The sequence below is a fragment of the Ovis aries genome, chromosome 14, assembly GCF_016772045.2.
Source record: "Ovis aries strain OAR_USU_Benz2616 breed Rambouillet chromosome 14, ARS-UI_Ramb_v3.0, whole genome shotgun sequence".
Lineage (NCBI taxonomy): Eukaryota > Metazoa > Chordata > Mammalia > Artiodactyla > Bovidae > Ovis > Ovis aries.
This window is the reverse complement of record NC_056067.1, coordinates 4,976,184-4,996,254: the sequence shown is the minus strand read 5'-3', so window position 1 is coordinate 4,996,254 and position 20,071 is coordinate 4,976,184. Positions and strand designations below refer to the sequence as shown.

General features: G+C 46.8%; 1 protein-coding gene across 2 annotated transcripts in view; it reads right to left on the bottom strand.

The window, feature by feature from the left end:
• The window catches only part of WWOX (WW domain containing oxidoreductase), a 915,505-nt gene that overhangs the window by 673,580 nt on the left and 221,854 nt on the right, over positions 1–20,071 (bottom strand). For both annotated transcript variants that reach the window (XM_012189589.5, XM_015099953.4), the window contains exon 6: positions 9,103–9,191. In XM_012189589.5, coding sequence (XP_012044979.1) covers positions 9,103–9,191 — 89 coding nt within the window. The remainder of the gene's footprint in view (positions 1–9,102; positions 9,192–20,071) is intronic.

The window sequence follows — 20,071 nt, the reverse complement described above, 5'->3', positions numbered from 1 at the left end:
AGTCGGACACAACTTAGAAGCTCACCAGCAAAGCAGAACACAGAGGCCCCGGGCTGGGGCGATCCGACCTATAAATGAGGTAGCAGGATGGACCAGCCTCCAGGGGCCACCCAAGGGTCTTACTTGCAGGAAAGGATCAGGGCTGGGTTTGTGTTTGAGAGCGACCACTCCGGCAGTTCAGATGTCTGAATTGCAAAGTGACCCTCTGGTCGCCCGCTGTCTACCACATCAGTGTCACTAGGAAAACAGGTAGGAGCCCAGGGGAAACGAACGCTGACACCTGGAGTAAATGCAGAGACAGCTGCTGCCACTTCTGCTTACAGACTTCAGGGACAGACACCTTCTAAGCATTTGGGAGAAAAACCACCTGACCACTTAATCGAGGGGATGAACCTCTCTTCTCGTGAGGGGTGTTCAACCTCTTTTACACGTACTGCAGCAACACAATTTCCTCTCGATCATAGGAAACTGGCTGGAAGGTGCATCCCCTTCAACCTTGAAGTGACCTTAACCACCTTCCCAGCAGGCAGGGGTTGCCGCCCATCCTACCGGTAGGACAAAATTCCTTCAGAGACACCACGTCCTACATGACGCATTTCTGAATGAGACAGAGCTTTCTGATTTTCCAAACTACTATCGAAGCGGAGCTCAGCAACAGAGCAGATTTTGGACTCAGCTCTAGAGAAGGCAATGGCACCCCACTCCAGTACTCTTGCCTGGAGAATCCCATGGAGAGAGGAGCCTGGTAGGCTACAGTCCATGGGGTCGCAAAGAGTCGGACACGACTGAGCGACTTCACTTCACTTTCACTAGTCTCACCATCTACTAGCTGGCATGAGCTGGGTCAAGATCTTTCACCTCTTTCCTGCTGACTTCTTGATCTATGAAATGCGGCTGAGCATCACATTAGGCTGAACCATAAGACAACGCCTTTCTTCTTCAATTTTTGACCTACCCCATGAAGTCCTTCTGAGGATAAAATGGGATGGCAGAGGAGTGCTCAGCTGTGTACGACACATAATAAACAGGTGATAAATACTAGCGATTACTATCTCTATCATCATTTTACAGTTCCAAGTCCCAAGCAGGGCTTTGATGTCTTCATTATTTTAACAATACTTGCTTGTCTTAGTTGACCTGCTTTCCCTTATGGTGGCATTTCCACAACTCAGCACAGCACACTGTTCTATTCAAACTCTTATCTCTTCCTTCAGCCGCTAAGGAACACAGAGTGCTATCTGCAGAGAACTGAAATGAACCATGCCCACAACACTGCCTATATATACTGATTTATATCATATATACTGATTTATCTGGACCAAACCTAACAAAATCCAAAATGGAATGTGTCTCTCATAGTGAGGAAAGATGCTTTTCAAATGAGTTACATTTCAAGGGACAAGGGGATTCTAGTCCAGAGATTAGCAAACCACAACCCCCAGACCAAATCCCAAATCCAACCCACTTCCTGTCTTTCTAAATAAAGTTTTATTGGAATCTGGTCTTGCCCAATCATTTACACATTATCAGTAGCTACTTCCACATTACCTCGGTTTCACTCAACACTCAAGAGACACTCAACACTGTTGAGTGGCTGCTACAGAGACCATTTGGTTCATGAAGGGAAAAACATTGGTATAGGTATTCATTTATATAAATATTTATTTATCTGATTCTTTATAGAAAAACTTTGCCAACTCATGCTCTGATCCAGCGAGTTAAGTAATCAATGCTGAACACCAGCAACTAAGTTCATACTATTTGCTGGTATTAAAGCCCTAACATTGGCTATGCATTGGCTATGCGTCTGGTGGGCTGGTGGGTGAGGCAGGAGGAGACCACAGAGTAACTGTATGTACTCTCCAAAGCAGGGTTTTTATTCTTCCTGGAAGGGAAGGTTTTTTTGTGTGTCTTCAATTAACATACATCACTTTGACTTTCGGAAACATGATAGTGATGGCTGAACCTACAATTCTGTTGGGAAATCAAAACTGTTTATTTTGCAAACATCGCTGTGGTTAATTCAAACACATTGTCATGTATTCCTTGGCAGTGATGACTTTTAATGATGGCAAAAAGGCTCACTTTTTCCCTAACACATTTAATTGCAAAATGGCTCTTAATTAATTTAACAACCATTCTTCTTCAGTAAGGATATGTTTTTGGAGATAGTCAGCATGGCGCAAAGCTATTAAAAAAAAAAATCCTTAAGCTTCACGACTATTTGAAAAGAGTGATAGGCACAGGAGAAGTGAGAGGGCAAACGGTTTAATTTCAATGTCTAGCCCAGTTCCTGGCATTGTTGTAAACACTAAATAATTAATGACATGAAGGGAAAAACTTTTAAAAATAAGCCAAAAGAGGAGGGGAGAAGAGGCATATGGAGTACTTTGGTGCCTCACAATACAGAGGTTAATTATTTTTACTGTGGCCCACTGTAATTCTCACTTATTCCAAGCAAGCTGCCCTTAAGGCCACTCAAATCATCTGGAAAGCTGCCTAAAACCAGGGGAAACAACAACAGCAACGGCAAAGGAGACAGTCTACCCATTTGCTCCAAAAGAGAATTAGGAAGTACCCCCTCGAGTCCGTGGCTTTGTGAAGAGTAACAAAGACCAGGGGGACGAGTACACAGCAGAGTCCTGAGTACTCTGTGATAGTGAAGCATCACTACAGGAACAGCATTTCTGCTCAGGGCTGGTCATGCATATAGTTTACGGGCAACGTGAAGCTCATGTCCTTTCTAGCCTGGGCTGCGAGGGATCTCAAAGCTCATTTTCAGGCCCAGTTTTTAAAAAAACACTTACTTATTGGCTGCACCGAGTCTTAGCTGTGGCACGAGGGAGCTTTGGTCTCTGCTGCAGCATGCGGGACCTAGTTTCCTGATGAGGGATCAAACCTGGGCCCCCTGCACTGGGAAGCGGAGTCTTAGCCACTGGGCTACCAGGGAAGTCCCCAGGTCCACTGTATTAACGGCTGCAAAGACTTCATGAGACCCGCACTCCTCTACAGTCACGTCTGACCAGTCCACTCTGATCCTCCTTTTCTGTTTTGACAGAAATCTATCTTATTTCCATTGTATCATACTGGATATATTCATGAAAACTCTCGAGTCATTTTAAGGATCAAGACAGGAACACACACACACCGTGCCAACCACGGGCACAGTGCACTGAGGCGTGCCTGTGTGCCTCGTGCGTGGCCTCCTCTTCTCAATAGGCCTGACAGGTCTGTGCGGGGACCTGCTCGACACGCACCTGTAGAGCGAGGCCCAGAATGCTCAGCCCACGGCTACGCGGCTGGCAAACAGCAGAGCTTGGGTTTGAACCGAAGCTCAGTCACTCCCCCAAAACTCTGTTCTTTCCACTGCACCACAGGGAAAGCAGGGCGCACCAGGGCCCTCGGACACACCCAGCCCATTTTCTGCTCTTGGAAGTGAAGTTTTGCTGGGACACAGCCACATTCACCCACGTAAGTCCTGTCCACGGCTGCCGCTGACACAGATGGCCTTACCGCCCGAGAAATCCGAGGCGCTTCCTCTCCGGCCCTTTTCAGAAAAGCGTACTGACCCCTGCACTACACTCTCTGTGTCTGTATTTTTGTTTCATAAGGGATGACAGAACACCATCTGTTTTACAAATATTGTTTTAAAGAATTATGTAAGAACGTTTGATGCCTAAAGAGTTAAGCTTCAGAAGGCAAGACATCTACTGTGGATGGAAGCCTTCTCTGATGTTTCTAGACATGTTAAATGCTTCACAGTATGGTTTTTTAATACCTCAAGGTGGAAAATGTAGGGGATGGGGAAAAATCAACCTGTAGACTTTGAAAAATGTTTCATAAGACACCATAATTAAGATCTAGATTTAGAGAGTTTATTACAGTTGAAAAAAAAAAATCTGCCTCTCTGTTTTTCTTTTACTTTTCAAACTATTCAGAAAAGCAAAGCAACATGATACTCTGTTACACAAACCAGAAATGGATTTCTCATGTTGAGCAAAAAGTAACAGAGATACATGGGCTAAAACGTTACTCTTAAAACCAAACTGAAGAGAAGAAGAGAGATTAAGCTGTAATTTACACACTAGTCTTGCAGGGTAATTTAACCCTCAAATTTGGGATTTATTTATAATTTATAGCCCACCCACTTCTGTAGAAGGCCTGGAGACAGCAAAATTGGAAATAAGAATCCAAGAAAATTAAATCTGGGATTAGTACTTTCTGAAAGTCCTGAATTTTCAAGTTCTACAAAGTGAAAATAAATAACTTTGTTAAGATTTCTCCCTCAAATGTATAAACAGTAAAGAGGAAACAGAAAAAGTATTCTTTCAATTTTTCTTTAAACACCACTATCCAATTTTTAAGTGAAAGCATTTTAGGTATTTTTAAGTGAAAGTATTTTAAGTATTTTTAAGTGAAACAAAGCTTGATTTCCTTAAATTCTGCTGGAGACAGAAAGCTGAAAAGAGAAAGTAGAGATCCACGACCAAAACAAAGTTCTAGAAATCTTTAGAACCGCAGGTGTTATTTTAAAATTACCTTATGGTCAACTTCCATTAACTTCTAAGATGAATCAAAGACCTTAGATGGTATTATTAGAGCTGACTGGTAGCTGAAAGCCAAGCAATAAACTTCCTATATTACCTGCCATCACTGAAAGTTTTCAAATTTCAAAACTGGAATCCAGGTGTCCATTATTTTAGGAATATACAGAACTCAAACCATAAAACAGCATCTGATAAAGGAAATGCATATATATATATCTACAGAAGTCTAAAAGCCCCTGAACTGTTGTTACAGGGCCTGTTCAAAATGAATGCTTTTCAGTAAATTAAGCAGTTGGTATGATGGATGAAACTGTGCAAAGGTATCCCAAACAACGCCCTACTGGCTTCAGAGCCCACTACAGAGAATCCTGATGCTCAGTCGGGATCATCAGGAAGGGTCCGAGCTCTTCACATTCTGATGGAGGCCCTGACCAGCCGGGCAGCAGAAGCATGGAGGCTGGCCGCTCTCCAGGACTGCGGTTTCAACAAAAATATCCTGCAAAACTCAAGTTTGGCTGGGACTCACCACAGGCTTTGGTTTGGAACTTTCCAGTAATGCCCCAAAATAATTGGACCTGAGACACACTGGCCGACCACCAGCACCACTGACGCGGGGGAGAAGTGCCCTGGGAGCTCTGAGGCCTCCTGGGCTGACCACCCAGAAGAAGGAGTGGAGGGGGACAGGAGGGATGGTGGGCGAGGGGGAGCGGGCAGACAGACAGACCGCGCGGGCACAGGGATGGGTCGGTCGGGGCATGCAGAGCCTCACGAAAAGTGGCTTGAAGACACCACCACCACCTACCGAGCATTCTTGCCAAATAAAAATTAAACAGGAATTTGACCGAGCCTTTAGCACTGGCTACCATTTCACAGGAAAAGGAGAAGACAAAAGAACCAGCTGAATGAGACCACCGGGGTGCAGTCAGTGAAACACAGACCACAGAAAACTCCAGAGGACACACCTGCCCTTGAAACACATACGCTGCACTAAATAAACAGAAATTTAGAAACTGGAGGGAGACATACAGGATAAGATGCACTGACCTCATTTGATTTCTGATTTAAGTAAACTGAGAGGATAGAATACTCATTGCCTTGAATGGTGTTCGGCCCCTAAACTTCTGAGCAACTTGGTCCTCAGTAATTCCTACCAACCCAGAAATCCACACTGAAGAAAATGCCTGAAGGGTGAGGTGGAACAAGAAGCGGGGTCGCTGTGGATTCAGACAGACCTGGGTTCCAATTTGGGATCTGCCACTTGCTAAAGTCAGGAAAGAGAGTTGGCCTCTCGGTGAGAAGCTGGAGCCTTTCCACTGCAAACAGAGATAAGATGAGTCATGCCTGGGGATGACTGTAAGGAATCAGAGACAGAACATGGGCATAAGTGCTGGGCGTGTTGCCTTGCACGGAATAAACAAATGTTAGAGAGGAATGATGATTTGCATAACCACCGTTAGCAGGGCTCATTCTGAAAAGGCTCAGTCTCCAACCCATGCCACCACCCCCCAGAAAAAAAACATAAATAAGAATATCCGAGGAGAGGCTGAAGCCACATGCCCTCCTGGCGGAAGGTGGAAGGAGACTGGCTCATCCGTACCATGAGCTGCATCTTCCAAAGAGGTTCACATTGGCACCCGTTTCTACCTTTTCCAGGCTCACACTACATGCGCTGCTGCCCACCCTGGCATGGCAAGACCACCGGGCTGGGGCAGGAACCAAGGGGATGCACACGGCAAAAAGCGCCCGAGCGGACTCCTGGCGTGCCTGCAGACGGGCCTCGGCACAGACTGCTAAGTGCGTGCGTCCACGCGGCACTTCAGTGGATGTGTTCTTCCTCTCCTCAGTCCAAGGGCGCAGAAAGGAGTGGGTCCGGCATGGGTAACCTCTCCTTCGTTTGCCATTACGTTTTACAAGGAGATCTTAACATCAAAAGATGGGAGCTGGAGATAGGAAGAGAGCGACACGTGTTTTTCTGGCAGTTCAGTCACCGACGCTTGAACTCCTTTCTGACAGTTCTCAGAATCCACAGACCTGTGAGGGCTGAACTGTCATCTGCCCGGCTGGGGAAGACTTCGCCCTGCTGGTCTTTCAAAGGGAAAGTTGTGTGGGATTTTCATGCTGATTTGTCTAAATCCATGTAAAATATTGGACCCTAAAGAGACTGATGAAAGGAGGTTCATGGCATAGGGTTGGCTAAGAGGAAAACTGCTTTTGTTTCTGAACCAAGGAGTACAGAAATTCAGAATTCATTTGCTAAAATCCAGAATTAGGGCAGAATGGGAGACCACTTTTCTCCAAGAGTTTGGGCTTGGTGATCACAGAAGGCAGTTGGCTTTGATGATTTCTGAACTACTTAATGGTTAAAAACGAATGGTCCCATTAAGACTTGGAAGGCAGTCCTCTTATGTAACCGTTGGCTCTGCTCAGCTAAGCACCTCCTTCCTGCGAGCGCTGACACCAGGACTGGAGGGAGAGTGAAGCGGCGGTGCGTCTCAGCTCCCATGGGAGCGGCCTGGTGTCGGGGAGCAAGCCGGGGGGAGAGTCACAGGGGACGGAAATGCTGCCTCTGCCACTGACCTGCTAAGGCAGCCTGCGACAGTCACTCACTGTCTCGGACCTCATTTTCTGGCCCATCGAGAACGAAAGGGCAGCAAGGAGGCTCGGCAGGCGGGCTGCCCAGGCGTGCCCAGCCTCAGTGCCCCTGCTGGCTGGCCGCGTGCCCTCGGATAACTCACCCTCTCTGGTCTCATTTTCCTCAACTGCGTAATAGATATAATGACAGCACTTACCCTGAAGGCTGCTTGGAGAATTAAGTCAGGAAAAGCACACAAAGGGTACTGGGTGTGGGGCTCATAACAAGCTCTCGAGAAATGAGCTGTTACTGCTGCTACAGTTGATATCATTATTGCTGTTCTCTTCCAAACAACCGCAGAAATACTAGGTCGAGGAGTAGGCTGCCAGAGGTTAAACACTGCCTGCTTGCTGGCAACTCACACAATGGCTTGGGTGAGCTTAAGTGGGCCTCCACCAGCCACCACTCTCTTTCCAGAGCTGAGAAGAGAGCCTGGGGCTTTGGAGGCATGTGTTAAATGCGTGTTAAGTGAAGATGCAAGCGGATAAATGAATCATGAAGGGAGGAAAGGGCAAATGTTTAAAGAGCTACAGCTCTGTCTTGATGTGAGGTTCTCTGGAAGCTCTGGCGAGGGCTGGCAGCTACCAATCCCTGCCAAAAGGGCACACAGTGGGGCTCACCTAGGTCCGCTGGCCTGCGGACAATGCCCAGCTAGCTATTCGCTGGAGCACAGGGCAGGCCCCTGGGGTGGGGGCAGCGGGGAGTGCAGATCTCACTAAAGACTCTGACTTGACGTTTCAGTCTCAAGGACTCAGGCTTGCTCCAGAAAGGGCTTTAGGGGACAGACTTCTCAACGGTCTAAAAGAACGAGTGAGAAAACGAAGGGAGAAAGAAGAACTGGCCACTGGACAGCATTGAGGAGTCGGGCCAACATCACGCCATCGGAACATCTGGTCTGAGACACCTCCCCTCCCATCCATCATCTCCACAGAGAACTGTTAAAACCAGCAACCCCGACGGAGGCCAACCCTGAGACCGCTTGTCACTGATCAGCCTGCTCCAAACTCGGGGACTCTGGTGCCGACTGTGGAATTATTTTCCCCTTGGCACCACGTGCACTATTATTAACTTAATCCTTGGGTTTAAATCAACTCACTGGAAAAGAAAAATTAAACGAAGTGATTTGTTAAAGAAATTTAAACCCCTATGTTAAATGAGAAACCAGTATTGCTTGCCCTTAAAAAAAAAAAAAAAAAATCAGAGGGAACTGTAAAAATAAACACTTGGAAACAAAATATTGTAATGAAAAGGAAGCTAACCACCACCGCTTTCCGCAGTTCTGGCTTTAAGAGCTGCTTGCTCTCTGTTAGGAAAGGCGGTTGGTAAGGGATGGCCAAAAAAAAAAAAAAAAACCTGCCAGTCCTCAGCAAAGCCTCCCTCCGTCAGGCATTTTTGAAAGTCTGAGAAAGAATGGAAAAACAGAAGTTCTCAGATGTGAGCCCACGCTTTTGGAACCATGTCCACGCGCCACGTAAAACCATCGCAGGTTTGCTAAACAGTAAAACCTTCTTCCCGTGCTCTGAGGTTCAGCCCCCTTGTGGAACTACAGAGCTGACCTGACCTCTTCCTAAGTGCAATGAAAATGGAATTTCTCCTCGATCCTGGGAGGTGCCCTGAAGATGCCTGCGATCAGGATGCAGCCTGCAATCAGCTGCCTTTTACGAGGTCGCTTTTTACTGATGCTTAGTAGGATCTTTTTCTTGTTTTCTGGGAGGCTGTTATGAGATTGATGACACGTCTCATAATGAGGAGGGCTCAGAGTCAAAAAAATACGGTACACCTCGACCGGGCCAGGATAAATGAGCCTCCTGTTTGGACGCCAAGACGGCACAATAGCCTTCCATCTTCCCGGCTGTGTTCATCTGATAAAGACATTACAATGGCGAGATATTATGATCTATAACCCTCCGCTGGAACACTCACACATTCTTGGCCTTGAACGCTTGAGCAAAATGCTGCACGCTACGGAGCAGAGCAAGGTCCAGGGTCATTGCTTCTACCTTGGCTTTGTGCTGGAATGAGAGAAAATAAAAAGAAATGATAAATAACAGCAAGTTTAGTTCATGGTATCAAGTTACAGTAAATGTGTTATGGAACATGTCGGAATTCCCCTGTTTAATATTAGACGCCCAGGGAGAATATAAATCATCGGAATGAATAGAAGAACGGGGCTTTTTACTGCCAAGTTTAGGGAGGATGGGAGGCTGGGACTCTGCTAAAACTCCAGGCTGAGGGCCTGTACTGTTTGACTCAGCGCCCGAAACAGGATCCACAGGGTCCGGGGGCTCATGTATCTCCTCTCAAAGTGCCTCCTAACTATAATGACAGAGGTACACGAGGACGAAGCCCGCCTCCTGCAGGAACATCAAAGGCCACGTGGGAATCTCAAAAGCTGCCATCTGGGCCCTGAAACCACTCCACTAAGCCTGCCTCAAAAATGAAACACAAGGCATGGATAGAAAGCACAAAGGCAGGCAAAACTCGGTAATACCAACGGAGCCCGACACCCCTGCATGCCCCTGCTTTAGAAACGCGGACAAGCCAGGTTCGAGCACCCTGGTTTAGAGACCCTGTGAACTCTGTGGGTGTGAGGCACACGCGCGTGACAGTAATGACGCTCCTGATGTCTGACCTTGGGTGACGGTGGGTGGGCATTTACAGGCATCATCGTACCCTCAGGGCAACTGAAGGCTACCTTGTATTTGGCCTGTTTTACACTGTGGCATCTTATAAGAGACTGAATACAGAGCTAGGAAGTGTGGGTGGTGAGGCCTCAAGCCAGTCTGACACTGAAGCCCAAACTCCCTCCTGGAGCCACACCGCAAGCGCTGCAGCAGTCACTGAAGCCGCCCCGTCCCACTGCACGGCCCCCGGCACAGTTCCAGAAAGAACATGCCTTTCAAGCAGGCCCTGTGTTTACCAGGCCCTCCCGATTTTTAAGTCTGCCTGGACTCTGCTGTGGGCTGAAACGCTACGACTTCTTCAGTCTCTCTCCTCAGAACAGACGGCCAGGCTACCTGCCTGATCAGGTAAGTGGATTCCCATAAGATAGGCGGTGAGCCTCGGAATCCTTGTCTAGACTGCAACGCTGAAGTAAGACTAGTGAGAGTCACAATGTGCTCGGAGGCTCTGAAGGGGGTGCACATGGCTCAGTGGAGGGCACCCTCCACCTGGACAGACACACAGGCTGTGCTGAGACGCTTAGTGTGCCTGCAGCAGCTCACCTCGGCCACCAATGTCCTGGACCGCGACCCGAGTCCCAGGCCTTGGACAGTGAACACCAGGCCGACGCAGCCGGGATGCACAGACTCTGGGCCACCTAACCTTTCTGAGCCTCAGTTTCCTCACTTGTAAATGATGAATGTTCATCATCTACTCACAGAGTCGTGAGGCTAAGCGCAAAGCACCTAACAGCCTGCCTAGAAGACAAAAGGTGTTTCATCACTTTAACCGGAAGGAGGGAAGACGCCCGTGTTGACAAGCTCTTTCCCCGAGGCCACTGTGTAATAAATGGTTGTTCAGGAGGGCGACAGGGCAACAGGGTGGGTGAAACTGTGTTCACGGCAAGTGAGGCTTCCCCCCGAAGACCACATCGTACCAGATCACTGCTGGACCCTGGAGGATCCAGGTCCTGCCACTAACAGGGCCCAGTTTTCAGGAAAGGCCATAGAGAGGAATTCAGTGACCTCCCTAAACCCCAGCAGTCTGGCAAAAGCAAGTTTGCCGAAGTAGATCTTAAATTCCTCAGGTAACAGCAGCTGCACACACCTGCAGATTCTGGAAGAAGGAGAAGCATCTAACCTGATCCAGGAAAAGAGGAGAGTGCCAACATGTGGGTTTCATTAGAGCTTCCTGAGATCAGGGAATATTAAAGCTGGAGGGTTCACAGTAAGGCAAGGCCACAGCCCTCATCCCATATGAAGGTAAGCTGCCACCAGGAGAAGGGGCTGCACCCGAGTGATGCTGTACCCTGTACAGAGGGCTCAGGACTCCAGATGGGCAGCAAACCGCACCCCCACGTCCCCGTCCCCACTTTCCGTCTGCGTGATGGATGTTTTCCTGTGCTCAAGTCTTCGGAGCGGGACGTCTGTCAAAATGGCTAGTTTTCCTTCCCCATAGATTCTTATGCCTCCCGAATGCTCAACTACCGGTTCTGACATTCAGACGTGGCAACTCAAATGGCCTTTCACCCTCATCCTGCTCCTCAGGCCCCAGCCGCCCCTGGCGCAGAGCACGACACTAGTCACCAATGCAGAATCTTACAGAGCTTTGAAAGGATCGCAAGAGGAAAACCGGATATTTCTCCTATTAAGGGAGGGGTGGTAAGGACAGACATCGCTCCTCTCAGCTGAGTCCCTGATGGAAATCCCCAAGGAATGTGCTGGCTACATATTAGAAAAGAATGCATGTACATTTTTCCCGCATAAAACAGGGAGAACATTCCCAGATGGTAACCCCAAAGCAAAACTTTCAATGAAAGCGATGGCGTGGCCAAGCCGGCCAACATGTTCTTCTGATGTGCGGTTTGCACGTGGTGAGCTGTCTTTTGGTACCGCCCCCCGCCCCCACCACCTCGCCCCTCGCTGGAAGATAAAACACAGGGCTGCCACCACCAATGAGAACAAAATCAGAACGAACGTATCCAGGGGGAACGAGGGGTCACAAGCCATCAAGCAGTTCAACAGACTAATCCACAGGCGGTGGGTTACCGGGCTCCTGGGGACAGTGACTCAAGCCCACACCCAACTACTCAGGTGACCCCCCTGCCCTCGGAATCAGGCTTCCTCTTTCTGCTGCTGACCCTGAGAAACGCAGAGGGACCGCGTGCGTAGTTTAGTTAAGCCCCGAAAAGGGAGACACAGCTTTCAGAGGGAGGGTACACAAATGTGCTGACGTGTGTGTGTGTTGCGGGGGGGTTGCTCTTCTGGTCGTCTAACAAACTTCACAACGCGATAGAAATGTTTTTATCGTGGGACATGCTCCAAATGAGAAGGCAGGGGCTGACGGATTGCAAGCAGAGAGCATTTCTGAGGGATAAACTGCTGATTGCTAGGTGAAAGCAAGAGGCCCCATCTGCCAATGTGAGCTTTCCTGCTGAGTCTATGAATTTGGGACTGACCACAATCCGCTTTCTTGGTATAACTCATTTCTGCTGTTGTTGTTGTTGACTTTAATTTGGAAGGAATTATAGACTCGCAAGAAGTGGCAAACACAGGACCCAAAAATGCTCACATACCCATCTCCCCGCATCCCCCAGAGGGGACGACTTATCCAAGAAGCACATCATCAAAACCAGAAAATCGACATTGTCACAAAGTAATTCATTAGACTCCAGATGTTACTTGGATTTCACCAGTTTGGGGATGCACTCGTTTTCTTTTATTTGAAATATCTATGCGTATAATTCTATGACATTTTTATCACGTGCAGAAATTCATAGAACTATCACCACTTTCAACATACAGAACTCTTCAATCACCACTAAAGAACCACTGAGATTTTCAACTAAGATGTTAAATCAGCATATGCCATCCAGGACGTGAAAAGTTCAGACTCTATCTGGCCAGTCTCTGGGCTCTAGATTTGCAACACACACACACTTGTAGCTTAAAACATTTTTGTAGCTTGGAATGGCCAACAAGGTATGACCTGGATCCCTTACTGTGTGGCTCACACAAGTGCCTCTGTATCAGTCAAGACGAACTTCAACAAGGAAGGAGCCCCCAAACCCCTCAATGTCATAAGAGAACCAAGCACTATGACTTGTTCATGCCTCAGGTCAGGGGGGCCCCTGTCACTGTAATGGCCAGGGGCCCAGGCAGGTGGAGGCCGGGGCGTTCCCATCCTCTGTAACAGCGCCAGCCTCCACAGGGCGGGGAAGAGAATCTGGCTGCACACTGAATGCCATGGGCTGCCACCCCGTGGTGCCAGGGGTTGCTTCTGCTAACACTTTGTTGGCAGAGCACGTTCTGCGGCTGCGCCTAGCTTTGAAAAGGTGCAGCCCTCCACATGCCCAGCAAGAAGAGAAATGCAAACATGCACACAGTGAATATCAGCACCACCAACGCACAGCCCATGATTTTGCCCTCTCTACTCTCCAGGCTCATTTCAGGCCACCTCCTGCTTCACAATTTCAGTAGTCATAGAAACATTTAGAAAAGACAGATGGATATGGACAGAAAGTATCTACAATGCCACCACCCCACTATTAACTGTTGGCTTTCCCTATGCCCCTCCCCCCTCCCCTCCTCTCTACCCATCTACCCATTGATCCAGCCAACCAGCCAACGAGCCCCCCACCTAGCTTTGGCTGACACAGACAACTTCCTACTAAACTCTGAATCTTTAAATGCTATAAAACGCCTATCCAACCCTTCCCCAAATCCATACTCTTTTCTTTAGCCACACCACTGTACACAAGTTTATCATCTCAGGGAAAAGAGGAGTGCAAACTTCCCTTAAGTTCCATCGACAGATGCTGGCACCCATCATTTTAAAGCAGGAATGCACAGGTGTGGAAGCAGCCGGCAGCGTCTGAGAAGCTGAGACCTAAACCTGCTCCCAGCCACCCCCAGGTTCAGCCAAAAGACAGAGGAGTGCAGCAGCCCACATATTTTCCCTCCACTTTCCTGCAAGTCGGGGACACCAGCCCACTGACACTCTCGGTAGAATGAGCCTTCCTGGGTTGTTCTTTGCTAAGTTCCCAAAACCTGTCTTAGCGGTTCAAGGGTCTACAAGCGCAGAATCAAGGGGGTTCTTGCTGTCGTTACGCAAGACTGTTCTCTCATACCATTGCATGACTATAATTGGCCAAGTGTGACTCAGGCGTGACACTGCCTGGAACCACAGGAACCACGTGGGGGCCGTGTAGAACATCCACAGGGGACGGCAGAGTCGGGCTGAGCGGGAGCAGCCGCAGTCCAGCCCGACAGCAGCACTGGCTGTGTGGCCGCAAGAGCGGCATGGCTGCTCCGGGCCACAGCATTCATGCTGAAATGGGCGTCTGCCGTAAATGGTTAGGGCAAAGGGGAGGTATGGCGCATATGAGGCACGAGGCACAGAAATAACGATTATTATCATTTGTAACACCACTGTTAGAACAGGACACCGATTCTTTGTTTTTCAACCATAAGGCATATTACCAATTGCAGTCACAAAATTTACTTAAGCAGGCTACAGTCCACAGGGTCGCAAAGTGCTGGGCATGACCGAGTGACCGAGCACACCACATGATATGTTTGGCATTTATTTTTCATTGAAGAGTCACAGGAAAAGTCTTTTGAAGTATCTATCATTTCCCCCATTTCACAGCCTAGAAAACAGAGGTTTTTACAGTTTAAAGTGGCACAGCCTAGACACTGATTCAGGTTTCGAACTGAGACTCGACTGGTTCCAACACTCATGTCTTCGCTGGGTTGTCACTACTGGCTCTAGCCCCGTTCTCGTACTCTTCAATGCCTGACACTGAGAAGCTATCAAGAAATGAATGTCCTCTATATATTCTTGTTTGTGTTTATTTTACATCATATTTATTTCATACACTTAGAATTTATAAGAGAAGCCTAGTAGTGAAGGAGGAAATGTAACCAAGGCAATAATGTACATTCAGAGCTTATTGCTAATGGCACCCTGCAAATTCTAATCCAATGGGCCTTAATTGCATTATGCTGATGCCTCTCGCCCTTCCACTTTACATATGCCTGGTCCTGATTTTATGTTCCGAAACCTTAAATAGGAGTTGTCACATTTACAGCAGCAGGAGACAGCGCTGATGAGCATGTTACTGACATGACATTATTCACTGAACTACAATACAGACCTAACTACACTGGTTCCGTAATCCGTCAGAATCCTATGTGGGACCTCATATCGATCGTTTCTCCAGTCTTATGAAAGTGATGTTTTTGTGGCTGTGGGTGTCAGCCTCTTTGCTGGGAAATGCAGGAGCAGATAGGGATTTGCATCTCCTTTCAGCTCTTGTACATCTCAGAGCAACCCAAATCAGCATCATGAGCGAGCTAAATGGGAGTCTGCCCAACCTTGAACAAGCCTAAAGATAAAAAGGATGCCCTGATCGGGGACTGACCTGGTGGTCCAGTGGCTAAGGCTGCACTCTCCCAACGCAGGGGGCCTGGGTTCGATCCCGGGTCTGGGAACTAGATTCCACATGCCCAACTTTGCAGACTACAACTAACGCTCACACATCGCAACTAAAGATCATGAGTGCTGCAATGAAGATCGAAGACCCTGCATGCTTCAACCAAGACCCAGCACAGCCAAAATGTCAACAAATGAATATTTTCTTAACAAAAGGATGTTCTGGTAAGTGCTCTTACTGAAACAGCATTTCTACCCAAGGAGATGGCAGAGCCTAAGAGTCTCTTTCATGGCTCTCCATACCTGTATCAATTTGTACACCTCTGTGCCTTTCACCAGGAAAACGCTCTTACAGAAGAGTCCAATTTACAAAATAGGGAGCCAAACCAGAAATGACCCTTAGCAAAGCCCTGGGTTTTCCTTCAAGCCTTGACCTTCAGATCAACCATCAAGCAGGAACCTTCACTCCTGAGATTCCACAAATGTGCCCCCCACTGAAGTCCACCCTCCCTCCAAACTACAGTGATAAACATGCCTAATGAGAAAATCATGACAATGATTTTCATTACACAGAGGTCAAAATTTCTGCCTTGGGTTGCTGGAACTCAATTTATAAAATAACTGTTCCAGTATCTATAGGTGATTGTGAGGCTGATTCAAGGAGAAACTGTACCGGATAACGGCTTATTTAATTTGGTGTATGACTTATGCACCACGTAAAGTAAAACTATTAAAGATGCTTAGACAGTAATTGGCAGTATTTTGCACTCTGGATAAAAAAAGTGCTTATCTTGCCAGAAACTAACAAGAGAGGGAAAATTATTCAAAAACCTTCCAATTTCCCTCTATGCTATGCATTCACTTTGCAGCTTAAAAACAGTTTAAGAGGATGGCAAATGGCACGGGGGTTTGGCAGCCGACATGATCGGGCATTTATGCCTGGCTATTGAAGAAAGAGCTTTTTTTCATAGTGAATTTTTCATCCTAATGTAAGTGATGATTTACGTTAACTATAGGTAAAGCATGGTTACATTTTGCTGAAGGATTGCAGGCAAGTGGAGAGTAGTACAATAAGTTGAAGCGTAAAAGCTTTCTCTGTCATAATATTTATTATAATGGCATATAAAATAGCTGAAATAAATAATAGATGACTAAAGGTAAATTCATATGATAAAGAATCCTTCAGCAGACATCATTACTTTTGACTGTTCGAGTTTTATACACAGTTGAAGACTCTTTAATAAACAGGCCCTGTGTCTTATGTAAGTACTGGAAACATCCACGGCGTGCTCAAAGGCAACAGACTGGACACCAGCTAATCCACTGCATAATTATATCCTCAACAGGAATAGCCTATATATTTTGAATATTTTAATACGTAGGTTCTTAATGAAACTTGATAAGCATCTGAAGCCCCTTCTTTGCAGAAGTTGCCGATAAAATAAATCCAGTGTCCCGCACCCCAAGATTCAGATAGGTATACAGACAAATGGAGACAGTGGCATCGACACCTATACACAGCATCATGCGTGAAATAGACGGCTGGTGACAAGGTGCTATTCAGCACGGGAAGCCCAGCCTGGCGCTCTGTGATGACCACTCATGCGTGGTCATGAGAGTCGGGGCTAGGGAGGGGAGGGAGGCTCCAGAGGGAGGGGACATACACATAACTGGGGCCAAACTGTGCGGCTGTACAGCGGAAACGAACACAACACTGAAGAGAAATTTCCTCCAATTAAAGAATTTTTTTTTTTTAATAGGAAAAAAACTCACAGAGAGATGTGGGGTCTGTTGACTATCTGGTGACAGGTCAACGGCAGTTAGTTTCATTGACTACAGAGAAAGAGAAACAAGATCTGTCTGCTCTGGTTAAAAGGCTTCTGAATCCCACCTGAAGGACCCGTGAAGTGTGAGAGATGCTCAGATGGACAGAGACGATCTTCATTATGACGCTCAAGATGGAGAGAGACACACACTGCCAGGACAGCATCTGCCTGGGGGTTCTCACCACGGACACGCCAGCCCCAGGGGACACCCAGTGAGGTCTGGACACGTTTCTGGGGGAGGGCTGCTCTGGTATCTCGGGGGTAGAGCCCAGGGACGCTGACAAACATCCCACAGCGAGTCCCAGATGGCAATGGTGCCAAGGCTGCATGTGTTGGTTTGGGGAGAGGGACTTGATTCACCCCAAGTGGGCTTCAACAATTTAAATTTATCCTTATTTATAAAAATAAAACTGGTTCACTGAGCAGAGCACAAATAATACAGAAGTGGATAATGTATCAAGTGAAAGTATCTGGAATCCTGCTGCCCCAAGATAAACAGAGTGACAGCTTGAGGCAAACCCTTCCAGGATACAGTTTCTACATGTATAAAAAACACTGGGCCAGAACAGATTTCTACAGACACTGTATCACAGTATATGCCTTATTCTATTCCATAATCTGGTTTTTCACAAATAACACATGATAGAATACACCTAAACAGAACTCCACCCATATTCTTTTCAACCAGTAGGTTTACCCAGTAGAAGAGTGTTCAAACATTTATTAAAAATTGATCTGGGGCTTCTCTGGTCATACAGTGGTTAAAGCTCTGAGCTCAGATACAGGGGGATGGGTTTGATCCCTGGTCAGGGAACTAATACCTCATATATTACACAGCACAACAAAAAAAAAAAAAAACAAATAAAAAATTTTTAATCCAATTGAAAATTTATTTAAAAAAAAAAAAAAAAAGACTGATCCTCTTTGGATGTCTCAGTCCTCCACAGCCTTCACTAGCTTTGTGAACTTTTTACTTAAATTCCCAAAGCTTGACCTTTCTTACCTGTAAAAAATAGAAATAACAGAAGAATCCCTTCCCTGGGATTACTGTGGGAACTCAATAAGATAACATGCATGGGAAGCACCTTAAACACATATGCTCTAAGTGTTAACTATTGCTGTTGCTGTAATCAGTATCACTTTATGTAGTTTCCAGGTTTTTGTTCCTAAAAACAATGTTGTAATATCTATGTTTTGCAATAAACAATTTTTTTTCTATAGGATAAGATCCTGGAAGTAGAACTGCCACGTCAAGCGACGTCTGTATTTTAAATTTTGATGCATTTTTTGCTGGGTGTCCTCCAAAAAGGTTAGAGCAATTTCTAGTCCCAATAACACTGCAGGAGACTATGAAAGAAAACCAAAACAACTGACAATTCACACTAATATTTATAGTCGGTTAAAATGAAGTTTTATATCTCTGTCTCTGATTTCTGGTACACAGTGAGTGGCAGAGAGTAGGTTTTCAAGACAGGGTTTAATTTAGAAAATGAATGAATGAATAACGCACCACCTAAACCCGGGACAAAGTCCTCAGAAGAGATAAAAGTAGGCTAGTGACGCTGGCAACATAACCCGCTGGAAAGCCAGGCTTTTCTCCTGAAGCTTCAGGCCCGCTGGCTGCCAGCCTGCCACTCAGAAGCTGGCACTCAGAAGCTGGTGACGAATGTGAGCCCGGCATGCGGAGCGTGCAGTAAACGTGCAACAGGGTCATCGTGCCTGGGGGTGCACGACAGTCACTTTCAGTTTATGGGTGAATCCAAAGAGAGCAATCTTTCTGAGGTTCTGCAGAAGCAAAGCAGCATATTCAACGGATGAACTAGAAAAGGTTAAAAAGAGTATGTGCTTCTGAGAGAACCAACGTTTCCTGCTCAAGGTGGCATCTGTCTAAACAGCCTCTAATAAGTTCCAACAAAAGCACCCAGAAAGGCAGAAAAGCTAGAAACTCAGTATACAGCACGCGCGCGTGCGTGCGCACACACGCGCACACACACACACACACACACACACACACACGGCACAGTCAAGGTGTCCCCAAATGTTGCACGTCTTCTACATTAGCTATGGGACCAAATAACTTACTCGTAAAAAGGAACTGGAAAAGGAAACAGCAATAACAAAGAAGATGCTCTTTTTTAGGGAGGGGGATTTAATTGAGTTATTAAATCACTTATGGCCTAGTTTTGCTGGTTAAAATGGTAAGAGACAGTAAACAGCTTTATACTATGTAAGAGAAAATGTAAATCATGTATGTGAAAGTTTCAAGAAGAAAAATATCAGAAGGGAGGGAGGGAGAAAGGAAACAGAGGAAGGGAGGGGAGGGAAAGGATATGAGAGAGAGAAAGATGGAGGGGGAGGAGGAAAGTCAATTTAGCTCCCAAACTAGCAGCAGCAGGAAAAAAAAATGCTCGGGGTCCACGGGATATTAAGAAACTGGATCGATGCAAAAATAAAATCCAAAAAAGAACTAAAATTATTAATAAAGGAAAACACCTGAGAGAGAGGAAACGCAAAATGAAATTTAGAAATTCGTACAGATTCACACATAATCACAAGAAAAATCAAAAGGACTTAAATCCACATGTTAAAGGCAGAAGCCAACTAGAATTCAAGAATGACCTCCATGCTACATAAAATAGATAGTGTGGACAGAGAAAACCAGCACCTCCCATCCACAGTACCGGGCTATGTTGAGAAGAGACCTACCACCTGGGAACTACGTTTTCCAGCCTGCACTGTGGTGGGGCGGGGCCTCCAGGTTTCCATCAATGGCCTGTGAGTGGAATAGTGTGTTTGTGTGTCTGTCTGTCTGTGCACACGTGTGCCCGTGTGTGTGTGCGCGTGCCCGTGTGTGTCTGTCTGTGCGCGCGTGTGCCCGTGTGCGTGTTCGCGTGCCCGTGGGGCCCTCCACCCTGGGCTATGAGTGGAACAGTGTGTGTGTGTGTGCCTGTGCGCACGTGTGCCTGTGT